At 42.4% G+C, this 21,851-nt stretch overlaps 1 protein-coding gene across 2 annotated transcripts in view; it reads left to right on the forward strand.

The window, feature by feature from the left end:
• The window catches only part of LOC139062673 (zinc finger protein 235-like), a 34,462-nt gene extending 21,799 nt beyond the window's left edge, over positions 1–12,663 (forward strand). For both annotated transcript variants that reach the window (XM_070544245.1, XM_070544244.1), the window contains exon 3: positions 6,322–12,663. In XM_070544245.1, the coding sequence (XP_070400346.1) occupies positions 6,322–8,012 (1,691 nt within the window). In that variant the 3' untranslated portion in view covers positions 8,013–12,663. The remainder of the gene's footprint in view (positions 1–6,321) is intronic.
• Positions 12,664–21,851: the final 9,188 nt, after the last annotated feature.

The raw sequence follows: 21,851 nt of genomic DNA on the forward strand, positions 1-21,851 counted from the left end.
AGATAACCGCTTCGTACTAAATGTATGGTGTAACTAAATTGGATGAGACAGTGAATGGATGACATGTGATGTTAATCAGAACCAGCAAATCCGAAGAAGCGATTAGTTCTGACGGGAACTGAAGGTGATGTCTTTGCATTAAGCTTTGGTTAGGAGGTTCATAAACACATGAGACACCATTTGCCTGTCTACCTACCCTTCGTGGAAGTCCTCTTTAGATCAGGAATGTCGAGGTCTAGCTTGACCTTCTCTGGAACCGAGCCGGTAGGAAAAGCAGCGGTGCCGACTAGTCCAGTCTGTGAGTTACTTCCGGGTCACAGCAATTTTGTTGGCATCTGGTGAGATCCAAGCCTGGGTCTTGATGGTTCAGCTTTTATTCTGAGAGGAACTGTTGCCGCAGTTGGAATAGCAACGAATTTTTCAGCTTGTCGTTTGTTCTTTCGGTTGAAGAGTATAGATCAGGATTGGCCACTCCGTCACTTTCTCTGGAATGCTTTGAACTGGCGTTAGAGATGAAGTGGCATAGTTTTATACTTCGGATGTTATGGTTTATTGTCGAATGAAAAATTACCAAACACCATCAAAACCACGCCTCCGTCAGATCTGTAAGATTCTGATTGGATCAGTTAAAGGAATGTGTTATGTCTTTTAACGCTGCGTGAAATGAGTCCTGTTGGAACATTTAAAGTCATATTACTTATTATATTCTATAGGATCATAATAAAGTAATTAATATTTTGATTTCACAGACCGGTCACATCTTATTCATTGACTAACACTTTGATGGATTAGCTTTAGTAACATAGAGTTCTTTGATTAATTAAAAGAAAAGAGTTCATTCTTCATTCTTCCGTTGAGCTGAAAATAAGCAGGCTAGAAGGCATGCATGAGACCTTGAGACCATATCTCATGCAGACTAGTCTTCTGCAGAAGAGGGAAAAACAGTCATTTCATTCTGTTACAACAGGATTTACAGAAATTGTTAAGGTAATTTTATAAATTGTAGGCAGGGTTCCCACGGAGTCTTAAAATGTCTTAAAAGCATTGAATGTATGCATTAGAAAATAATACCTTGAAAAGCCTTGAAAAAGTCTTGAATTTTGATAAGGGGGTCTTAAAAGTTGTGCTGTATTTCACTTCAACGCATTTCTGTACCAACGATTCATTTGTCAACTGCAACTTTTTTGAATAAATAATGTAGTCTAAATAAAGAGTGGCAGAATTAATACTTTATAAAGCAACACAGGCCGGGTCTAAATACTCCGAACATGTCAGTGACGTCGCCGAGCTTTCACGCGCTACAACACCTAAACGAGAGACGTGTACGGTAAACTTTACGTAGAGATAACATTTAATGTTGGTGTTATGGGGAAATGTAAATTTAACTAAGTGTGGCTGGCTAAAGTATCTTTTCGTGATCGGTTAAAACCGGTGGAAAACAATGTTTTTGAGGCTTTTTGTACCATATGCAAAAAACGGATTCAGCTAGCTACAATGGGAGTGAAGGCGTTAGACTCTCATGCCAAGTCGAACAAGCATATGAACTTTCTCAAAGCAAAAGAACAAACTCCTTCCATCTCCGAAGTGTTTCAACCTGCTAACGCTTGCCAGGTAGATATGCCTGACAGCGTAGCAGCAGCTAATGTTAGCTAGCTAGCAGCTAGTGCTGCAGCCTCTACAGGTGCAAGCTCAAGTAGAGTGAATCTGCGGGACATTCCAAAACAGAAGTTTTCATTTATGGAGTTGCCTGCTGACAGCCAAAATCCGCTGAGTCACTCAGAAACTAGGACTGTTTTCCCGTTGCTAGGCAGATTAACTAACATCCCCCCACATAGGCAGATTAACTAACATCCCCCACAGAGACAAACTCATGCCTTATCAGCATTCCAGAGCTGGCCTGAAAGGAAAAAGCCCTGAGACTTACTTTACAACATGATTACTTAAAAAGGAACATTTAAGATAGTAAAATACATTAAAACCCTAACAGACTGAGTCTGGAGTAGAAACATCCAGAGCCACCTAGTACAGGCCTGTGCAGGAAATGAGCTACAGGTGCCACATTCCCTAGGTCCAGCTACTTTAGAACCAGAAACAGCGGCAGAAGCGCATGACCTGGGCTACAGAGAAGCAGCATTGGACTGTTGCTCAGTGGTCTAAAGTACTTTTTTCGGATAAAAGCAAATTTTGCATTCTGAAATCAGGGTGCCAGAGTCTGAAGGAAGACTGGGGAGAGGGAAATGCCAAAATGCCTGAAGTCCAGTGTCAAGTGCCCACAGTCAGTGATGGTCTGGGGTGCCATGTCAGCTGCTGGTGTTGGTCCACTGTGTTTTATCAAGGGCAGGGTCAATGCAGCTAGCTATCAGGAGATTTTGGAGCACTTCATGCTTCCATCTGCTGAAAAGCTTTATGGAGATGAAGATTTCATTTTTCAGCACGACCTGGCACCTGCTCACAGTGCCAAAACCACTGGTAAATGGTTTACTGACCATGGTATTACTGTGCTCAATTGGCCTGCTGACTCGCCTGACCTGAACCCTGTAGAGAATCTGTGGGATATTGTGAAGAGAAAGTTGAGAGACGCAAGACCCAGCACTCTGGATGAGCTTAAGGCTGCTATCGAAGCATCCTGGGCCTCCATAATAGAGGGCTGCATTGGGATTGGGTCCCGCCGGGTCCCCCGGGACCCAACACAAATCTCGCGGGAGCGGGCGTTTTGAATTTTGCTGCGGGCGGGAACGGTCGGTTAAAAAAAACAGTGCGGGATCGGGATAAGCATGATGGAGTCGGCAACTGACGTTGAAAGGAAGCTAAAACAAGGTCTTTATGACACGAAAATCAAGCAAGGCAAGTCAGACATTTGGAGGAGTTTCTCAATTGTTTGTGACAAAGCTGGAAACGAATTGGACTTTGTCAGTTGCGACAAATGCGCGAAAATACTCGTCTACAACGGACACAAATCCGGCACCTCTGGGTTGAGGCGGCACACCTGCTCTGTTCTCCCCGGTCAAAGTAAGCTGCTTTTCAAGGATAAACCACTTCTCCCTGCACAAATTAAACAAGAAACTGCTGAGAAATGTGTGGAAGTGTGCTGCGCAGACATACGGCCATATGATTTTGTTGCCGGGAAAGGCTTTGTTGACATAGCGCAACATTTTGTTAATGTTGCTGCTAAATATGGCAAATTTGATGTAAAAGATATTTTGCCTCATCCAACCACTGTATCCAGACATGTCGAGGGGCGAGCAACAGCGCTGCAGGCGTCAGTGGCAGCGGAGATAAGGCCCATCATTGAAACGTACGGATGCACCATCACAACAGATATCTGGACGGAGGATTATCATAAAACGTCATTTATATCCAGCACCATCCATTATGCAAACAACAACTTCAACCTAGTTTCCAGGGTGTTATTTGCTGCTCCGTTCGAGAGCGGTGTGTCAAAAACAGGGGAGAATATCAGGAACCTGCTCTTCCAGAAACTCCGTGAGTTTGGAATAGATGCGACACTTCTGTCTGGCCGTGTTGTGTTTGTCACCGACCGTGGAGCCAACATAGTTGCTGCCCTGCGTGGATACACAAGGCTGAACTGCAACGCGCACATCCTGAACGTCACTCTATCTAGTGCATTTTCATCAGGCGTGTTGGATGAAACTGCTGAGCTGTCTGAACTGTTGACCAATACAAAAAAACTGGTGAAATATTTCAAACATTCAGGTCTGCAAAACAACTTGAAAAAATCTCTCAAGCAGTCAGTCGAGACCCGATGGAATTCAAATTATGACATGTTGGATTCCATACTTCAACAGCATGAGGAAATCTACGCATTACTGCTGAGCAATAACCAATATGAAAGAATTGTGCATATCAATGGAAACACTCTGAATACAGTAGTTGCCTTTCTTAAGTTATTTAAGGATGCTACTAATGACCTAGAATCCGACAACTCCACTCCCAGCGCATCACTTCCACTGCCGTGGTCTGTGAGACTCATTGAACACTGCCAAGCTGCATCCCACAAGCCCTTGCTCTCTAAAGTCGCCAATGTGTGTGCCTCACGTCTGGAAGAACTTATGGGCACCAGTGACACATCTGCATCCCCTCTCCACATGATGTACAGGATTGCAACACTGCAGACTCCTAAAATGCGACTGCTACGGATGCTGCCCTCAGACGCAAGAGAAGATGTAATTAAAGGTATGCTGCCTAGCTTTTTATAAAAACAGAAAATGGCATGCAATGCAGTTATAATTAAAATTATATTTAAAATGAATTTTAAAAATAGAAGGAGAAATAAGAATGAATGAGAGACATAATAGCTAAATGAATGACACGAACCATTTTTAAAATAAATATTAATTAATATATGAATAAAATCCTTTTTTAAAGGTGCGAAGGATATTATTCAGAAGATGCAGTTTGACCTGGTCCCAGCCACAGCAGAGGATGAGCCACCACCAGCCAAAAAGCAAAGCACAGAACGATTCGCAGACTGGGAAGATGACGCGTCATTTGCATCAGCGCCAAAGTCGGTCGATGATGAAATTTCTGAATATCTCACCTGCCGGCTCTCTGACAACCCAGACCCAAACAACGTGCTTCAATGGTGGAAGTTCAACAAAGAGCGCTTCCAAGCGCTCTCAAAGCTGGCGCGTTTCATTTTCAGTATCCTTGCATCCAGTGCGCCTTCAGAGCGCGCATTCAGTGTCTGTGGGTGCATCTTGGAAGAGAGACGCACAGGATTGGGACTGCAGTCGGTCAGCCACATTCTCTTCCTTCACAGCAATATTCCAACCAAGTGATTAATCAGTAAATTTAATTTTTTGGTTTTTATAAGTTATCTTTGTTATCTATTAGTGTTATTTGAGCCACTCAATCTGTTGCTATTTGTTAATTAGGTGCCTGTGTTACTGTGCGGCATGCCTAAGTTTGAACGTTTTTATTTTATTTTATTTTTTCAAACAGAACACCTGCAACATATGGCAAAAAACTTTAAATCTGCTGTTTTTCATGTTTATACGGTACTTGTTTTGCAAAGCGGTCTATTTTATGTACATTGTGATTGTGTTGATTTTTTATACACATGTATAAAAACGAAGTTATTAAAAGTCACTGCGCTGTGTTGTCTATATGCCAATTGTGTCAATATTTCTCATTCAGGTCTCTTAGAAAAGAGGCCTCGATCACTGCGTGATTACAGAGGAGAATAGAATATGAAACGGCCTTGATTTTCCTTTAAGCACCACACAGTAGCTCCTTTATTATTATTATTTTTTTAAGAATTTTATAATTTAAGTAGTGAGGAGTTATTTGAAATCGCATGCGCCGAGGTGTCACCGGTGATCCTGGTGACGCCTCGGCGTTAAATGGTTAATCCTGACCAAGACGTGCAGGCCTGAGAAACGAAACAAGGATTCATGTGGTTTCCGTATCCAATAAAATGACATGTTTTCTCCAGAACCAGAGAGGACACAAACTCAATACATCTCTTTTATTGTGAGGTAATAATTTCTCCGGGTTTTGCGGTTGCGGACGGGAGTGGACATGCACACTGCGGGTGCGGGCGGGAGTGTAACACACACATTGCGGTTGCGGGCGGTAATGGTCAGAAATTCAGCGGGAGCGGGCAGGAGCGGGATGAAGAAAACAGTCCCGCGCAGGGCTCTCTACTCCATAACACCTCAGCAGTGCCACAGGCTGATTACCTCCATGCCACGCTGCATTGAAGCAGTCATTTCTGCAAAAGGATTTCCGACCAATTATTGAGTGCATAACTGAACATAATTATTTGAAGGTTGACTTTTTTTGTATTAAAAACACTTTTCTTTTATTGGTCGGATGAAATATGCAAATTTTTTCAGATAGGAATTTTGGGTTTTCATGAGCTGTACGCCAAAATCATCAATATTAGAAACAATAAAAGGCTTGAACTACTTCAGTTGTGTGTAATGAATCTAATACATATGAAAGGCTAATGTTTATCAGTACATTACAGACAATAAAGAACTTTATCACAATATGCTAATTTTTTGAGAAGGACCTGTACTTGAGTGCAGAATATCCCAAATCAGGGGTTTTATCAATTTATATAACGTTCTGTGTGTAATAACTCTTTAAAATCAACATGTGAACGTGGGGGGTTTGTAGAACCTAGAAGGCATAATATAAGTACAGGCCTTTTACCAAAGGTTGAGGTTGTCAAGGTGTTAAAAAATCTGATTAATTCTAGTAATCCTACATCCTTATAAAATGTTAATATATTCACCTCAGATGAAAAAGTCACTCAATTCAAAAGTTATTTCAGTTAGTTCCTGTTTCCCACAGATTTTCACCAGACGGTTAAAGAAGAAGCTCTTGAAGATCAGAGTGCTGGTGTGGTCCAGCAGGATCCAGAACAGTTCCACATGAAAGAAGAACAGGAGGAAGTCTGGACAAGTCTGGAAGGAGAGCAGCTTCATTTGAAGGAAGAGACTAATTCTGCCAGGTTTCCATTCACACCAGTTTCTATAAAAAGTGAGGATGATGAAGACAAACCTCTGTTGTCACAGCTTCTTTATCAGCAGCAAATAGAAGACAGAGACGTTTCAACCAGCAGCTCAGCTGACCAGACAACAGCAGAAACTGGTAGAGGAGCAGAATCTAGCAGGAACCCAGTTCTGAACCCTAATGAACAGATATCTGATTCTTCAGAGACTGAAGTTAGTGAAGATGATGTGAATCTAAACGATGAGTTGTTAGACTCTGGGCCTGAAAGTGGAGATGGAGACAATGACAGCAATGAGAGCAGGTCTTTTGAATCTGATGTAAAGACTGTCAAGAAACCCTTTAGCTGCCCTGGGTGTGGTAAAGAGTTTCTCCACAAGTGGTCTCTCCAGAGACATGTGAGAGTGACGAGTCATTCAGCAATAAGATCTCCAGGATGTTTGGTTACTAAGAAAAAAGTTAGAGTAAAGCAACATGTGGACTCATGCAGGAAAGTCCAGACAGAGCCAAAATCATTCAGTTGTGACATTTGTGAAAAAATATTTAGTCATAATAATAAATTAAACAGACACATGATTGTCCACACTGGACAGAAACCCTTTACGTGTGAGCTCTGTGGAAAAAGCTTTAATCGAAGAACAAATTTAAACACTCACATGAGAATCCACACAGGACAGAAACCCTTTGCGTGTGAGCTATGTGGAAAAAGCTTTAATCAAAGGACACATTTAAACACTCACATGAGAATCCACACAGGACAGAAACCATTTGCTTGTGAACTCTGTGGAAAAAGTTTTACTCTAAGGTCAAAATTAAACAGACACATGAGAGTCCACACAGGACAGAAACCCTTTGCATGTGAGCTTTGTGAACAAAGATTTAGGCATGAATCAACATTAAACACTCACATGAGAGTCCACACAGGACAGAAACCATTTGCATGTGAGCTTTGTGAACAAAGATTTAGGCATGGGTCAAATTTAACTAGTCACATGAGAGTCCACACAGGACAGAAACCATTTGCTTGTGAACTCTGTGGGAAACGTTTTACTATAAGGACAAAATTAAACAGACACATGAGAGTCCACACAGGACAGAAACCCTTTGCGTGTGAACTCTGTGAACAAAGATTTAGGTATAAATCAACATTAAACACTCACATGAGAGTCCACACAGGACAGAAACCATTTGCATGTGAACTCTGTGAACAAAGATTTAGGCATAAATCAACATTAAAAAGTCACATGAGAGTCCATATGGGAAATAAACCCTTTGCATGTGAGATATGTGGAAAACTTTTTACTCAAAAGACAGCTTTAAACACTCACATGAGAGTCCACACAGGAAATAAACCCTTTGTGTGTGAACTCTGTGAGCAAAGATTTAGTTTTAAGGCCACATTTAACAGACACATGAAAGTCCACACAGGACAGAAACCATTTGCGTGTGAACTCTGTGAACAAAGATTTAGGCATAAATCTACATTAAACAGCCACATGAGAGTCTACCAAGGACACAACACATGTATTTAAAGTGCAAGTCACCTCCAAATTAACTTTTTTTTACCGATAAATGGAATAAACAAGTGACTAAAAATGCTGTTGTCAAGTGAGGTCATTATATTTGCATTTTAGTGCATCTTATTTAAAATTTAAACATTCGGCTTGAAACTTCCAGTGTAGCGCCCTTATCAGCTTAAAGCTCTGCACCATGGACATGAATACATAAGCTGTTTTTATAGGACCATAGCGTTTGCAAAACAGGATTTGCCGCGGCTCCCTGGGGAGGATTTTGGCATTTATAGTAGCAAAGCTGAAGCTATAATAAACTATCAGGCACCTCTCAAACCAAGACGAGATAAAGGGAGGTCGCTGGGCACTGTAGGGTTGGGCATCATATGATTATGAACGATTCCGATTCCAAGTCCTCGTTTCGATTCCGGTTCCTATAGATTTCCGATTCTTTCAAGACATGATATGTTTTACACGAGCCAGCTAACCACAGGTCCTACTTGATGAAATAATTTTAACTTCATTATGAATTTTAATTCTATGAACAACAACATCACCTTCATTTAGACAAAAACATGTTTTGGAGAAAAAAAGATAAAGACTTTCAGCACAACCAGTGTGTTTGTTTCTGACCACAACCAAAGTCTGGAAGAAGCCTCTGGGATGAGTGTTGTGAATTATTATAAGAGCAGGGGGGGGTTATATTAATGCTAGTAACAAATAGAAATGACTATTATGTTAGTTCATGGAAATGTTGAGTTTGAATGTTCACCAAGGACATATTATTTAATTTGATTATTTAGTTATATGAGACAGTATTTCTGATTTGAAATTAGTTAAGAGGCTCAGTATTGTGTAATCTTTAAAACTTCATTACCCATGAGACTTAGCGTGTTCCCAGAAGGCTTAACGAAAAAAACCAGGAAGTAGAGAAAAAACTGCCGCTAAGAGCAGACATGTGACTTTCCTGTAAGGTGTTCTAATTCGCTAAAGTTCGAGTTCAGCTAGACAAAGTCTCGTCTCATTCTTTATTTTGAAGAAGCTCGGTTGAGCTACAATAATGAGAGACTAAATGTCTCCCAACATATCCAGAAACGTCCAGCTGTTTTAAGCTGAAACTCTCAGGATGATCACGTCCAGGATGACTGAGAACTACACCTCCATGCTGCAGCAGCATTCAGTCAGAACAGGAAGTGAAACTTAAATGTAGCTGCTGTCAGTAACAATCTAACAGATTTTAAACATTAAAACTCTCAACAGAAATAGTTAAGAAAGGAAATTAAAATGTTTACAGCTTTGTGTGTAATTTATTATTATTATTATTATTCATTGTGGCAGAAGCTGGTGTGGTCCACCACAGAGAAGCTGCACTAGCATGATGACTTTAATTATTCTACAGGTTATTGTTCAGTCTTCTGACGCTCACACACACACACACACACACACACACACACACACACACACACACACACGAGTGTTGGTGAGCAGCTGCGTCTGACTGCTGATGCTCTGTGTGTGTTTTTATTTCTGCAGTGAGACAAAGTCACCTCACACCATCCAGAGTTTGTTCTTCAATCTTCTATTAAATCCACCGTGTTGACGTATTTTAACAAGTTTCCTCTATGCTGCAGGAGTGAAAGTTTACATTATGGAGTAAAAGTTCGGCAGACGCGTTTGTTTATATCTGGCCGCTGCGCGTTGGGTGGGGGGAGGGGTGACTCGGTGCTGCACACAGACAGCTGGTGTGATCAGCTATGAAAAGCATTGATCACAATTTGCAGATCACGTTTATTTTTCACGGAGATCGGCCGTGGATTCCTCTTCCGTCGGCACACTAGGAATCGAAACTAGGAATCGAAATAAAAAATGTTGAGCGATTCCGGGAAAAATGAACAGTTGGAACCGGTTCCAATCGATGCTTGATTCTCGATACCCAACTCTACTGGGCACCTATTATCACCTTTCCCCTTTGATCCTTGCCGCATTTACGAGACCCAAAAATTAGGATTTATCACTCTGTAATGACCCGATGGTTAGTCTTATAAAAGAGGCTATAGATGCCCCATTGGGCGCTGGAGAGCGTAACAGCATCTTGCCATATTGGATGGGTCTCCTCACTCTCCAAACTCAATGCAGAGTGAGCTACTATTCAATTCAACTCAAAAATACTTTATTAATCCCAGAGGGAAATTGATTCCCGTTTCTATTCAGCCTCCGGTTACAACAACTGGCATACTGTTGAAAATAGATCACATGGGATTATAACTGATAACTATTGAAAGTCCAAAATTAAGTAACTCAGAAAATTAGAATATCAGTTAAGACCAATAAAAAAAGGACATTTAGAAATGTTGGCCTGATGAAAAGGCGGCGCAGTGGTTAGAGCTGTTGCCTTGCAGCAAGAAGGTCCTGGGTTCGCTTCCCAGCCTAAGATCTTTCTGCATGAAGTTTGCCGCGTGGGTTCTCTCCGGGTACTCCGGCTTCCTCCCACAGTCCAAAAACATGACTGTTAGGTTGATTGGTCTGTCTAAATTGTCCTTAGGTGTGTGTGTGTGTGCGTGATTGTTTGTCTCTGTGTTGCCCTGTGATGGACTGGCACTCTGTCTAGGGTGTACCCCGCCTGATTGCCCATTGACAGTTGGAGATAAGCACCAGCGCCCCCGCAACCCTACGTTCAGAAGATGGATGGATGGATGGATGGATGGATGGATGGATGGATGGATGGATGGGTGGATGACCTAATGAAAAGTGCAGCAATGCGGAGTGGCTTTCTGAACTGTTAGTTTAATCCAGGGGTCCCCAACACATCGCTCGTTTGACGTGAACAAAATAGTTTTTTTCCTTACGTTCCTAACCTCATCTGTTCACATTTATACAACCAAAGGTTAATAAAAAATGGTCAGTTTTTTATACTTACTTTTGCTGGCTTTTGTTTTCTGTTTGAGTAATATCACTTGATCAAGTCCTTTATACAGTCCACACTATGAAATATGTAAAAATATGTATGATTTGTGCCAATATCGTATCAGATTGATATCGGTATCGGTCAATACTGAAGGCTGCAATATCGGTATCGTATAGGAAGTGAAGAAAGTTGTTTCGGGACATCCCTAATCTACAGTAACACCTTGTTAACGCAAATTAAATGCCGTCCGTTCATGAACACATGATAAACACTCAGGCTTCCAAACTGTGGACATCTCCTGTGATTTAGTTTCAACAAATTTCCTTCAACAGCTGATTGCCCCATTTAGTAATAAAATATGATTGTGAACTCTCTCTCTCTCTCTCTCTCGTTCTATCGCTCTCCCTCTCTCTCTCTCTCTCTTGCTTGCTCGCTCTCTCTGCTCTGCTCTGTGTGCACAGCCGTCAGACCCGTGGAGAAAAAAAACAAACTACACCTATAACTAAATCTCCAACCTTAATATTGTCAGCATTAAATGCAGCTAAGCATAATTTACCTGCAGTTATTCAACAGTGAAGCAAAACTTAACTTTCATGAGCAAAAAAATCTATAAAAGTTATTCAATAAATCGGGAATGCAGGAAGAAATGTCTTCTTTTCTCTTTACTTTTTTACATTTTTCACTCCAGTTCAAACTATTTAATTTATGTTTTCATCACATTTAACTTGTATTTTATTAAAAAAAACTTCAGCTTTATTCATTTTATGAGACAATTAGTTTTGCATTGTTTGGAAAAAATAATCATAACAAAACAATTACTTGAAAACTTTTGTAGTAAATGCCTTTTAAATATCAGAAAATTTTATTTAAAAGGCATTAAATAGTTTCTGTAAGTATTTGTTCATTTATGACAAACTATGAAAAACTGACATGGCTGCTTAGGTTCTGGGCAGGGCTCAGGGTCAGCGACTGAACAGGAACAGGTTAGCTTTTCTTGTGTGCTCAAAAAGTTCTGTTACTGATCCGTTCTGAAGTAAATGTCAAATTGTTCACACGACATAGATTTGTATTTCATTATCTGAAAGTATCTGATTAGTTAATAAACAAAATGTTGCAGGTAAATAAAACTTTTCTGTGTTTTAAAAAGAACTAAAAGATGGAGTTAGAATTTCAACACAGCAAGAACACACCAAAGATGTTTAAACAAAATGTTTTGTTTGATTTTCAGAATGTCGCTATTTTCCTTGTAATTATTTTATAATATTGATGTATAGAAAAATCTACTTGTGAATACAATGCATGTTAATATAGTGAGTATAGCATTTTTAACATAAGCATATTCACACATGGAAAATATTAATGTGAATAAATCGTATGACAGTAGCTGTTCGGTTCTTATATTGTGTAAAAGTAGCTCACGGGCCATAAAAGGTTAGAGACCACTGTTGTAATCCATCATTCAGGTGTCCTGAGTGGGTTCTGTTGTCCTTTTAGGTAAAGCAGCTGTTACAGCTTGTTGGAGATATCTTACAATGTTTGTTTCACTTATTTTTATTTGACTTTTATATTATTATTTAGTTTCATGAGGCATCATCGTTTCACTTAGATTAACGTTGACTCTGCTACTAAGTGTTGGTTCTAGATCTTAGCAATGATCTTTATGCTTCCTGCTTTGTTTCTTCTTATTGTCATCAGAATTAAAAGCTTGAATCCAGGACTGTTTTCTCATAGTGTGATAAGTCTCTAATAAAATCCTACAACACTACACCTGCTGTCTCCCACTGCACACTCACCTACTCAGCTCTGTGACTACCTCTGTTGGCTCTCAGGTGGATTAGTGGAGGATCAGCTTGGAGAGCCCATTCCACCTCTGGACTTTCACACAGAACACCAACAAAAGCACATCAGGAGCAGCGTGGAGGTGGAACGATTCTTTAGTTACATCTTACGTAATGAACCATAAAATGTGAGATTCCATAGAAAATATGAAATCAATTTGATGGATCTTTTAATGTTACTTTAACCAGAAGATCAGAACTTTTTATTGCAGGGATTAGGTAACACTTTGTATTAACCCAGAGACGAGAGAGAGAGAGAGAGACAAGTTTTAAAGTTTAAGAAGATTTATTTCTAAACAATTTAAAACAAGGCTAACTAACTCTAAACACTCTGTATGATGAATGGATCTAGGTGTGAATGAGGCAAGATGGATGGTGTAATGTGGAGTGTTGTTATCAGAACTCTCGTTTTCAGAGAAGCGTTAGTTCTGTGTGGGAGCGAATGTTTTGCTCTAAACCAGGAGTGGGGAACCCTGGTCCTCGAGGGCCGGTATCCTGCATGTCTTAGCTCCAACACTTCTAATTCAGTGGTTGATTCACCTGCTCAGCAGCTCATCAAGCTTTGCAGAAGCCTGTTAATCACCTGCTGATTGAAATCAGGTGTGTTGAAGCAGGGCTGAAACTAAAATATGCTGGATGGTGGCCCTCGATGGACCAGGGTTCCCCACCCCTGCTCTAAACTACAGTCGGAGTTTTAAAAACACATTTAGATGCCAAATTGCCGCTCGCCATACCCTTGGCGGAGACCTCAGTTTTAGATCCAGAATGCCAGGTCCTCGGACCCCCCTCTTGGTACCGGAGCCGATGAAACAGCGTACGGTATGACAGACTAGTCTTGGAATGCCTCCAGGTAAGCAACAGGTGGTTGACCGTGTCAGCGGGACCCTGAAGGGTCAGTGAGTTCAGTTTTTACTCTGAAGGAACATTGCGTTCAGGTGTAGCTTGCAACAGGTTTTATTATCCAGCTTGTCAAGGTTCTTTGTGGTTAAAAAGTTACGAGTGGCCGGCTCGAAACTCTAGAACGTTTGAACGCTGAGTTTAGGGTGACGTGGGAATTAGTTTTATGTCAGATGTTTTGATTTATGGTCGAATCAGGATTTGACAACCAAAAGGGGTTTGTAGAAACACCGCACAGACCACGCCACGCGTCAGAAAGGAAAGCTCTGATTGGAGACAAAAGGAATGTGTCATGTGATCTTAACATTACTTGCGTCATAGGAGTGTCTAGTGCATCTGTACCAAGTTAATTCTTTTACAAATACTACTGATTACAGTATTATAATTCAAGTAATTAACATTGTCATTTCACAGATTGATTTACATTGGGTTCACATTATTATTAGGACTAACAAACGTCATTTGATTATTTATTAAAAAGAAGAGAAAGTCCTCTGTCTTGGTCTTGAGCTGGAAAGGAAGTGAAACAGTTTAGAATGAGCAGAGTGCATGAAAGTCCTTGAGAGATTAGGTTGAGGGAGACTGTCTCCCCAGCTTGTGCAGAGTGCAGGCGTGACTTTAGGTCAAAAACAGTCATTTCATTCCGCTACAGAGGTGTTGTGTGAACAGCTTTTAGGAAACTCGGACAGTTCAAGTTATGACTGCAGAGCTGCTGAGAAGCTCACCTGCTTTAGGATCTTCACTTCCTGCTGAAGCTCAACTTGTTTGATAAATCATAAAGTGGCTCTGCTCTGGTCTGGAAAGGCCGAACATCCCATAATTTAGAGGCAATGGCTGAAAAGGCTCCATCAGCTGTTGTTTCATTTGATGGTGGGGATGTCCAGAAGCAGCTGAGATGCTGACCTCAGTGCTCTGACTGGATCATGATGCTGCAGCTAATCAGACACATTTCATTTCCTTGAAGAGTCTTAAAACCTCCTGAATTGAATGATGAAACTAACAGGAAGCTAGTGTAAAGAGGCCATACAGGAGTGATGTGGTGGCGCCGTCTCCTACCTGTTGTTACAACCGGTGATGCTAAAAGGGAAGGACTGCGTAACATCAGAGGCGTGTGGTAGATGTTTTCTTAAAAGTAAATGCTCTTTCATTTACAATAAGAAAAATCAACCTAAGATCAGTTTATCTTAATTAAAGAAGATCTCAAAGAGGAAAAACTATGATCAAAGTCTGAAAATATGTGTGGAGCACCGCTCCACCAATTCATTAATTAACAGGAAGACTAACAAAACTAAAGAACTTCCTCTCCAAGATAAATCTTATAATTAACCCAAACCAATAAAAGGTAATCCAAGTCCCAACAAAAAGGGTTTCTTATTCTAATAGTAAACAAAAGGAGGTAAAGGTACAACTAAAACTAGGCTCTCAGCCAAACAATTTACTCAAGAGTATCACCAGCAAACTCTGCTCTGAAAATCCCCCACAGGGTAAAACATAAGCTGCTCCTCTGAGCAGACAACTGACAGAACCAAGTTCTTAATAATGAACACACTGAAATATTTAGATGAGAAGCTGAGAGAGAAGAAACTGCAGCACGGATTTAAGTTCTCTCTCTTGGTGCTTCAGGCTGTCTCTCCTTTTCTGCTCTCTGGTCTTGATTGATGATCGAGAGCAGCTGGGAAGTCAGGAGGGAGAGGCTGAGCTGCTTTCCAGGGAGCAGGAGCTGCTTGATGATGCAGCGGGTCAGACTGGGTTCTGTATACAAATTTCTTTTTGGGACTAATCAGATCTGTGAGGGGTTGGACAACCATTGCAAAGTTTTTACAGAATCCACGATAGTACCCAACCATACCCAAAAACTGACGAAGTACTCTCCGCATAGTCAGAGTGGGGAAGTCCATCATAGCCAGTTGTTAGATATTTTAACCTAAAGGAACCACACCAGAGGAAAGATTGGTAGGTTTTATATGCTACGGCGGAGGCAGAGAGCCTGAAAGGAACCTCGCCCAACTCCCTCTAACCGCTCTCTCTCCACCACAGCATTTTCATTAAAACACAGGAAAAAATTAACAAAGAGCAATTCATCACTGTCTACACTAGCCAATAACAGCGTTGTTTCTAGACTAAGGCGGGACATTCCAAAAAGGAAGTCTCCTTTTATGGAGTTGCCTGCTAGCAGCCAAAAACTGCTGAGTCACTCAGCCTGCTATAGCAGCCAAAAACTGCTGAGTCACCCAGGAACTGGGACTGTTCCTGTTGCTGGGCAGATTAACTAACATCACCAACACACTGCTCTAATATCAGAATATTTAATAACTACAAGTCCTACAAGAAGCCCTAAACTCGAGTTGTGATATCCATTTTAAAGTGGTTTATTGAAAGCTAGACTTCTGCTCCAGCTTACCTTGAAGAAAACATGTAGCTGTTTATGCTTTGAATGATGATCTATTATGTTCAGCAGAATACATTTTACAATCATTACTTTATATTTTTATGTGAAGACAGTACATGCATCTATAACCCAGTTTATCTGGCTTCTATAGCAACTAATTAAAAAGAAAATTTCAATAAAACTGTATGGTCAAACACAGTAGATTAAAAAAAAGTGTGGTACTTGTGGAAAAAATGAACACCAAACTTGTACAACATGTATAATAGCATTTTTAATTAAGTATTTTACCAACATTATGTTTAGTCATTACATATGCACAAATAAGCTGCATCACTAATTATGAGCAATGTACTCAAGACCTAATGAAACTCTTTTGAATAACTTTATTTTGATTATTAAAATAAAATTTGTTGTTGGGTTAAAATTAGAAATTACAAATTTTAGGGTTGGATAAAATTTTTAAATGTAATTTTACATCTCTGTATTTTTGGTTTAGTTCAATATTTCTATATGTACAAAAACTGTATTTTAATAATGCCTTTATAGGTTGATTATCTTGTTGGCTGCCCTGCATATGGATGTAGCAATCGGTCTGAGGGAGGAATCAGAATTATGGCTTCCCCAAAGATGCAGAGAAAAAATGGTTGGCTCAAGTCAGCAGGAGCAACCTCCCCATCACAATAACAAAAAGCTGGGTGCAGTGAGTTTAACGTGCACTCTCCAATGTTTTCTGCCAAGGCTCTACATGTTTTGCTCTCAACTGCACAAGGCTGCAATTAAACTGTTAAATGTGGCAGGAAATAAACTAATGCACCACTCTACAGGCACATTTTGAGGAGGGACAGTTTACTAAGCTTAAGCAAGGCAAGGTGAGACTCAGGGCTGATGCTGTTCCGAGCTATCAATCCTAGCGTGTTAGCCCGACTGGCTAGTCCGGCTAACGCATCCATCGCCAGCGAAAATCTCACCACAAAGGTTGGTCTCCTCAATGTCCGCTTCCTTTCTGGTAAAGGACATCTCCTCCAGGACATCATCATGGACCGTAAGCTTGATCCCAGCTCAATGACTTTACCCCTCTTGGGTTTGTTTACACCTCCAAGCTGCGGTGGCGGTCTCGCTATGCTTTACCGCGAGACCTGGAAGGTCCTTCCAGTGACTCTACCACCCCTCACCACCTTCGAATGCCTCGACTGCAAATTACCTGGCCAGAACCCCACCATCATTGCTACCATCTATCGTCCCCCAAAGTCTTACTCTGGGTTTTTAAACGAATTTTTCACTCTTTTAACACATCTATCTACTCTCTCCCCTAAAGTGATTTTACTTGGTGATTTTAATATTCACATGGACAACGACAATCTCCCCCTCACCAAGGACTTTTCGTCATCACTGGACGGCTTTAATTTTAATCAGTTTGTCAATTTTGCCACGCACATCAAAGGACACACTCTGGATTAAATTTGTTGCTCTGGTTTCTCCCCCTCCAACTGCTCAGCTGTTCGGCTCCCTTTCACGGACCACTTCCTCATCTCGTTTTCTTGTTCCCCTTCGTCTCTCAGTCGTCAAACCAATCCATCTCATGTCCTCCCGTAACATCAAGAATATTGATTTAATCTCCCTCTCCTCCAGCTTAGCCACCCTGACCCCTGATCTATCTCTCAGTTTGGACAACCTTGTCATCCGATACAATACTGAACTTGAATCCATCCTGAACTCACATGCTCCTGCTAAACTCCGTTCTGTTTCCTTCACCCGGTCTGCTCCCTGGTTTACTCACAAATCGCATACTGGAAAGACTCTATAGGAAAACTGGCCTCACCATCCATAAGGACTTATACACTGCCCAGATCTCACTCTATAAGGACACCATCATCCACGCCAAATTGCAGTTTTATTCCAATCTAATTTGTTCCAACTCTGCTAACAGTAAGACTCTATTTTCCATCTTTAACAGGATTTTTCAGCCACCAGACTCACTGCTTATCCACTTATACTCCACGGACACCTGTAACTCCCTCCTCCAGTTCTTCAATGATAAGGTCCACAGAATCCACCACAACCTTGGTACTCACCCTCTGCCTGATCCCTCTGCTGACCTCTTTAATCCCTCCCTTCACTTTGCCTCCTTTAAATTACCTCACCCATCAGAAATCTCTGAACTAATCTCAAAGTTGAAACCTTCCACCTGTTTGTTAGATCCCCTTCCCACAGTCCCTTGTTAAATTGTGCCTCCCGTCTCTGCTCCCTTTCATTACAGCAATTATTCATTCTTCATTATCATCTGGAACAGTTCCTTCTCCTTTTAAATCTGCAGCAGTCAGTCTCATACCAAAAAAGCCTGGTTTAGATCCTAATGACTTCAATAACCTCCGTCCCATCTCACACCTTCCCTTCATTGCAAAAGTTTTAGAGAAAACTGTGGCATCACAACTTCATTCCCATCTCACTGTCATGATCCACCCCGGCCTCTCTGACTGTGCCTCTCCTGCCCTGATTACCCTTATTGTTCTCACCTGTCCCTCATTACTCTGCCCATGTGTTCCTGCTTCCCTTGTGTATATATACCTCCCTCTTTGCTCCTGTCAGTTGTCAGATCATTGTTGTGTTTTCACCGTGTTACGTTTGCTCCTGCTGTACCATCCTACCTGCCATATTAATTAAACCATTTTTATTTTTTCATCCGTTGCCTGCTCTTCTGCCTCCGGAACCCCCACCACACATGGTCCACCATCTCCATCCTTCCAAACGTGACAGAATGATCAGACCAAACCTGGACCTGTGGTGAGCTAACACCTGTTTGTTGGAGGATTTATTTTTTGCTTTTTCTCCTTTTAGCGGAAGGAGATTCTGACTCAAGGTGTTGGCGCATCCTACCTGTTCTCCTTTTTGGTCAAACCTTTGAGTGGGTTTCGACGCATCCAGTTAGTTCCTGTGGTGATCAAACCCGTCTCCTCTCCTGCTTTCTGCCCCCGTCCTGTTTGATGATGGAAGCCGCGGATCCTGGAGCTTTGAGGGAGTTACACCCCCTACGCACGCCATCATTCTCCGGGGTGGTAGGGCTGGTCTCCCCACTCTTCTCCTGCTTCCCTGCACCCAAGCCTCTGCCTGAGACCCAGCGAATCGTGCTGTGCACCTGCTCAGACCGGTTGTCGAGTACCTGCCGCCGATCCTGGTTTCCTCGCGTCGCTCCTACAGATCATCCACTTCCTGGTCCACGCCTGCAGGGTCCATGCCTGCAGGACCTTCACGCTGCAGTTCCTGCTGGGTCCTATGCCTGCTGCTGTACTTCCTGCTGGGTCCCACGCCTGCCACTGCAGTTTGTTTCCAGTCAAGTCTTCATGTTCCTGTCCAGTCAAGTCCCGAGTCCCAGTCCGAGTCAAGTCCAAGTGTTCCCGGTCTCCTGTGTTGTGTGGGCGTCTGGTATCCGCCCTTAAGGGGGGGGTACTGTCATGATCCACCCCAGCCTCCCTGACTGTCTCTCCTGCCTTGATTACCCTTATTGTTCTCACCTGTCCCTCATTACTCTGCCCATGTGTTCCTGAGTCCCTTGTGTGTGTATATATACCTCCCTCTTTGCTCCTGTCAGTTGTCAGATCATTGTTGTGTTTTCACCGTGTTACGTTTGCTCCTGCTGTACCTACCTGCCATATTAATTAAACCATTTTTATTTTTTCATCCGTTGCCTGCTCTTCTGCCTCCGGAACCCCCACCACACGTGGTCCACCATCTCCATCCTTCCAAACGTGACACTCACATGTAATAAGCTCTATGAACATTTTCAGTCTGGCTTCCGCCCGCATCACAGCACCGAAACCGCTCTCATTCGTATAACTAATGATTTACTTCTTGCAGATGATTCTGGTCTAATTTCCATTCTCCTTCTACTTGACCTGAGTGAGCCTTTGACACCATCTCGCACTCGATCCTCCTAAATAGACCCTCTTCTCTTGGTATCACTCACACCCCCTTCTGCTGGTTCCAGTCATCTCACTGGCCGCACTCAGTTCATTCAGTTAAAATCCTTTTCTTCCAAACCATCCCCAGTCACCTCAGGTGTGCCCCAGGGCTCGGTCCTGGGTCCTCTTCTGTTTATAATCTATCTCCTACCCCTCGGCAATGTCTTCCGTAAATTGGCATACAGTTCCATTGCTACGCGGATGACACCCAGCTCTACATGTCTAGTAAGCCCCAATCCACCCTTCTGCTTTCCACCCTTACCCTCTGCCACTCAAAAATTAAAAAATGGTTCACCTCCAACTTCCTTAAACTTGATAGTAAAACTGAACTTCTCCTGGTCTGTACCAAGTCCAACATTGCCAAAATTGACAGCTTCTCCATAACCATTGACAATACCACAGTTACCCCCACCCCTCAGGTTAAGAGTCTGGGTGTCATCCTCGACATCTCTCTCGTTTCAGGCTCATATCAATAACATAACTCGGTCTGCATACTTTCACCTCCAATCCATAAATCGTCTCCGCCCTTCCCTTACGTTTAAAGCTTGGTTTATGCTTGACTCATTCACTTTCCGCTTGGTGATGCGGCTCGTGGCTGGAACGCACTTCACAACTCGCAGCGTTTATGGTTCATGCGGTTTGTCTCTGCGGTGAGCCAGTATTCTCCCAAACTAAAAGGGGAAGCATGGAGCTCTATGGCATGTATCCAACACTACACCATAGTAGAAGTAGAAATTACTGTTTACAACATGGCATTCCAGCATTTTTAACAGCGTCCTCGTCTTTTCCGATAGTGCGAGCTATTTCTCTCCAAGAATTATTAACAACATGTTGATCACGGCGATCTTTGAGAGCTGAATCATACAAATGTCTGTATTTACGAACCTCTGCCATACTAGTTCTTGCCGGTCCGCCATGGTTTTCCGCGTCCGACCGTCCGCGTGGTTAGAAAATTTCCTAGGTGCGTGTCGCGAAAATTTTGGGCCGTGCAGAGGCGCGGTGGAGGGGCATGGTTGTTAAAATGACACAAAATGACGCAACTTTTCCGTGCGGAGCTGTGCGGGTCCTCGCGGACTCGTCAAGCATAAACCAACCTTAACACTACAGCCATCCTAGTCAATAGCCTTGTTACCTCCCGCCTTGATTATTGTAATTCACTTCTGTGTGGTCTCCCTAGCAAACTCACTCATAAACTTCTACACCAACAATAGAAATGCAGTGGTATTAGTCATCTGCCACCAAGTAATTGGACGACCTATCATTGAGGGAAGGTGCTAATATAAATAGAGCCTGGGGTGGTGCCACCGCGATCTTTGCTTTGGCTCAACTTCCGCTTCCTTGGTGAAGCGTAATTGTGTACGGGACTCCGGCGTGTCGGACTGAGTTTTTGCATGTGGTCCTCCCAGAGAAACGGAAGGCTTCTCTTTATCCTATGTGCTTCATAGAAGTGATCGAGGAAGGGGTGTGTCCCCACGGGAGACTTTGTTGTTCTGCTGCTTTTCTGCACTGTTCCATCTGATCCCTGTTTTCCTGCTGATTCGGTGCTGGCCCATCATCCGGTTCCAAGGCCTCTCTACCCCGTTGCTCGGGCTGGTTAAACGGGGGATCGGCTGAGACCATCGGGAGAGGCTTTTCTCTCTCGCTCCTTTGGACCGAGTATCAGCGGAGGACCTACACCCAGTGTGGGTGCAGGTATTTCAACGAAGGGCTGCAGGCCCTACCGCCTGGCAGCCGGCGGCTGTCATCAGCACGGGAGCTTATAAGGACGGCTGAGGCTCAGGCTAAGAGACTGGTTGTGTGTGTGTGTGTGTGTGGGTGTGCAGGTGAGCTGTAGGCTCTCTCATTTCCTGACGGCCTGTCCGCCCAGCTGTTGCT

This window comes from Nothobranchius furzeri, chromosome 14 (genome assembly GCF_043380555.1).
Source record: "Nothobranchius furzeri strain GRZ-AD chromosome 14, NfurGRZ-RIMD1, whole genome shotgun sequence".
In the NCBI taxonomy this organism is placed as follows: domain Eukaryota; kingdom Metazoa; phylum Chordata; class Actinopteri; order Cyprinodontiformes; family Nothobranchiidae; genus Nothobranchius; species Nothobranchius furzeri.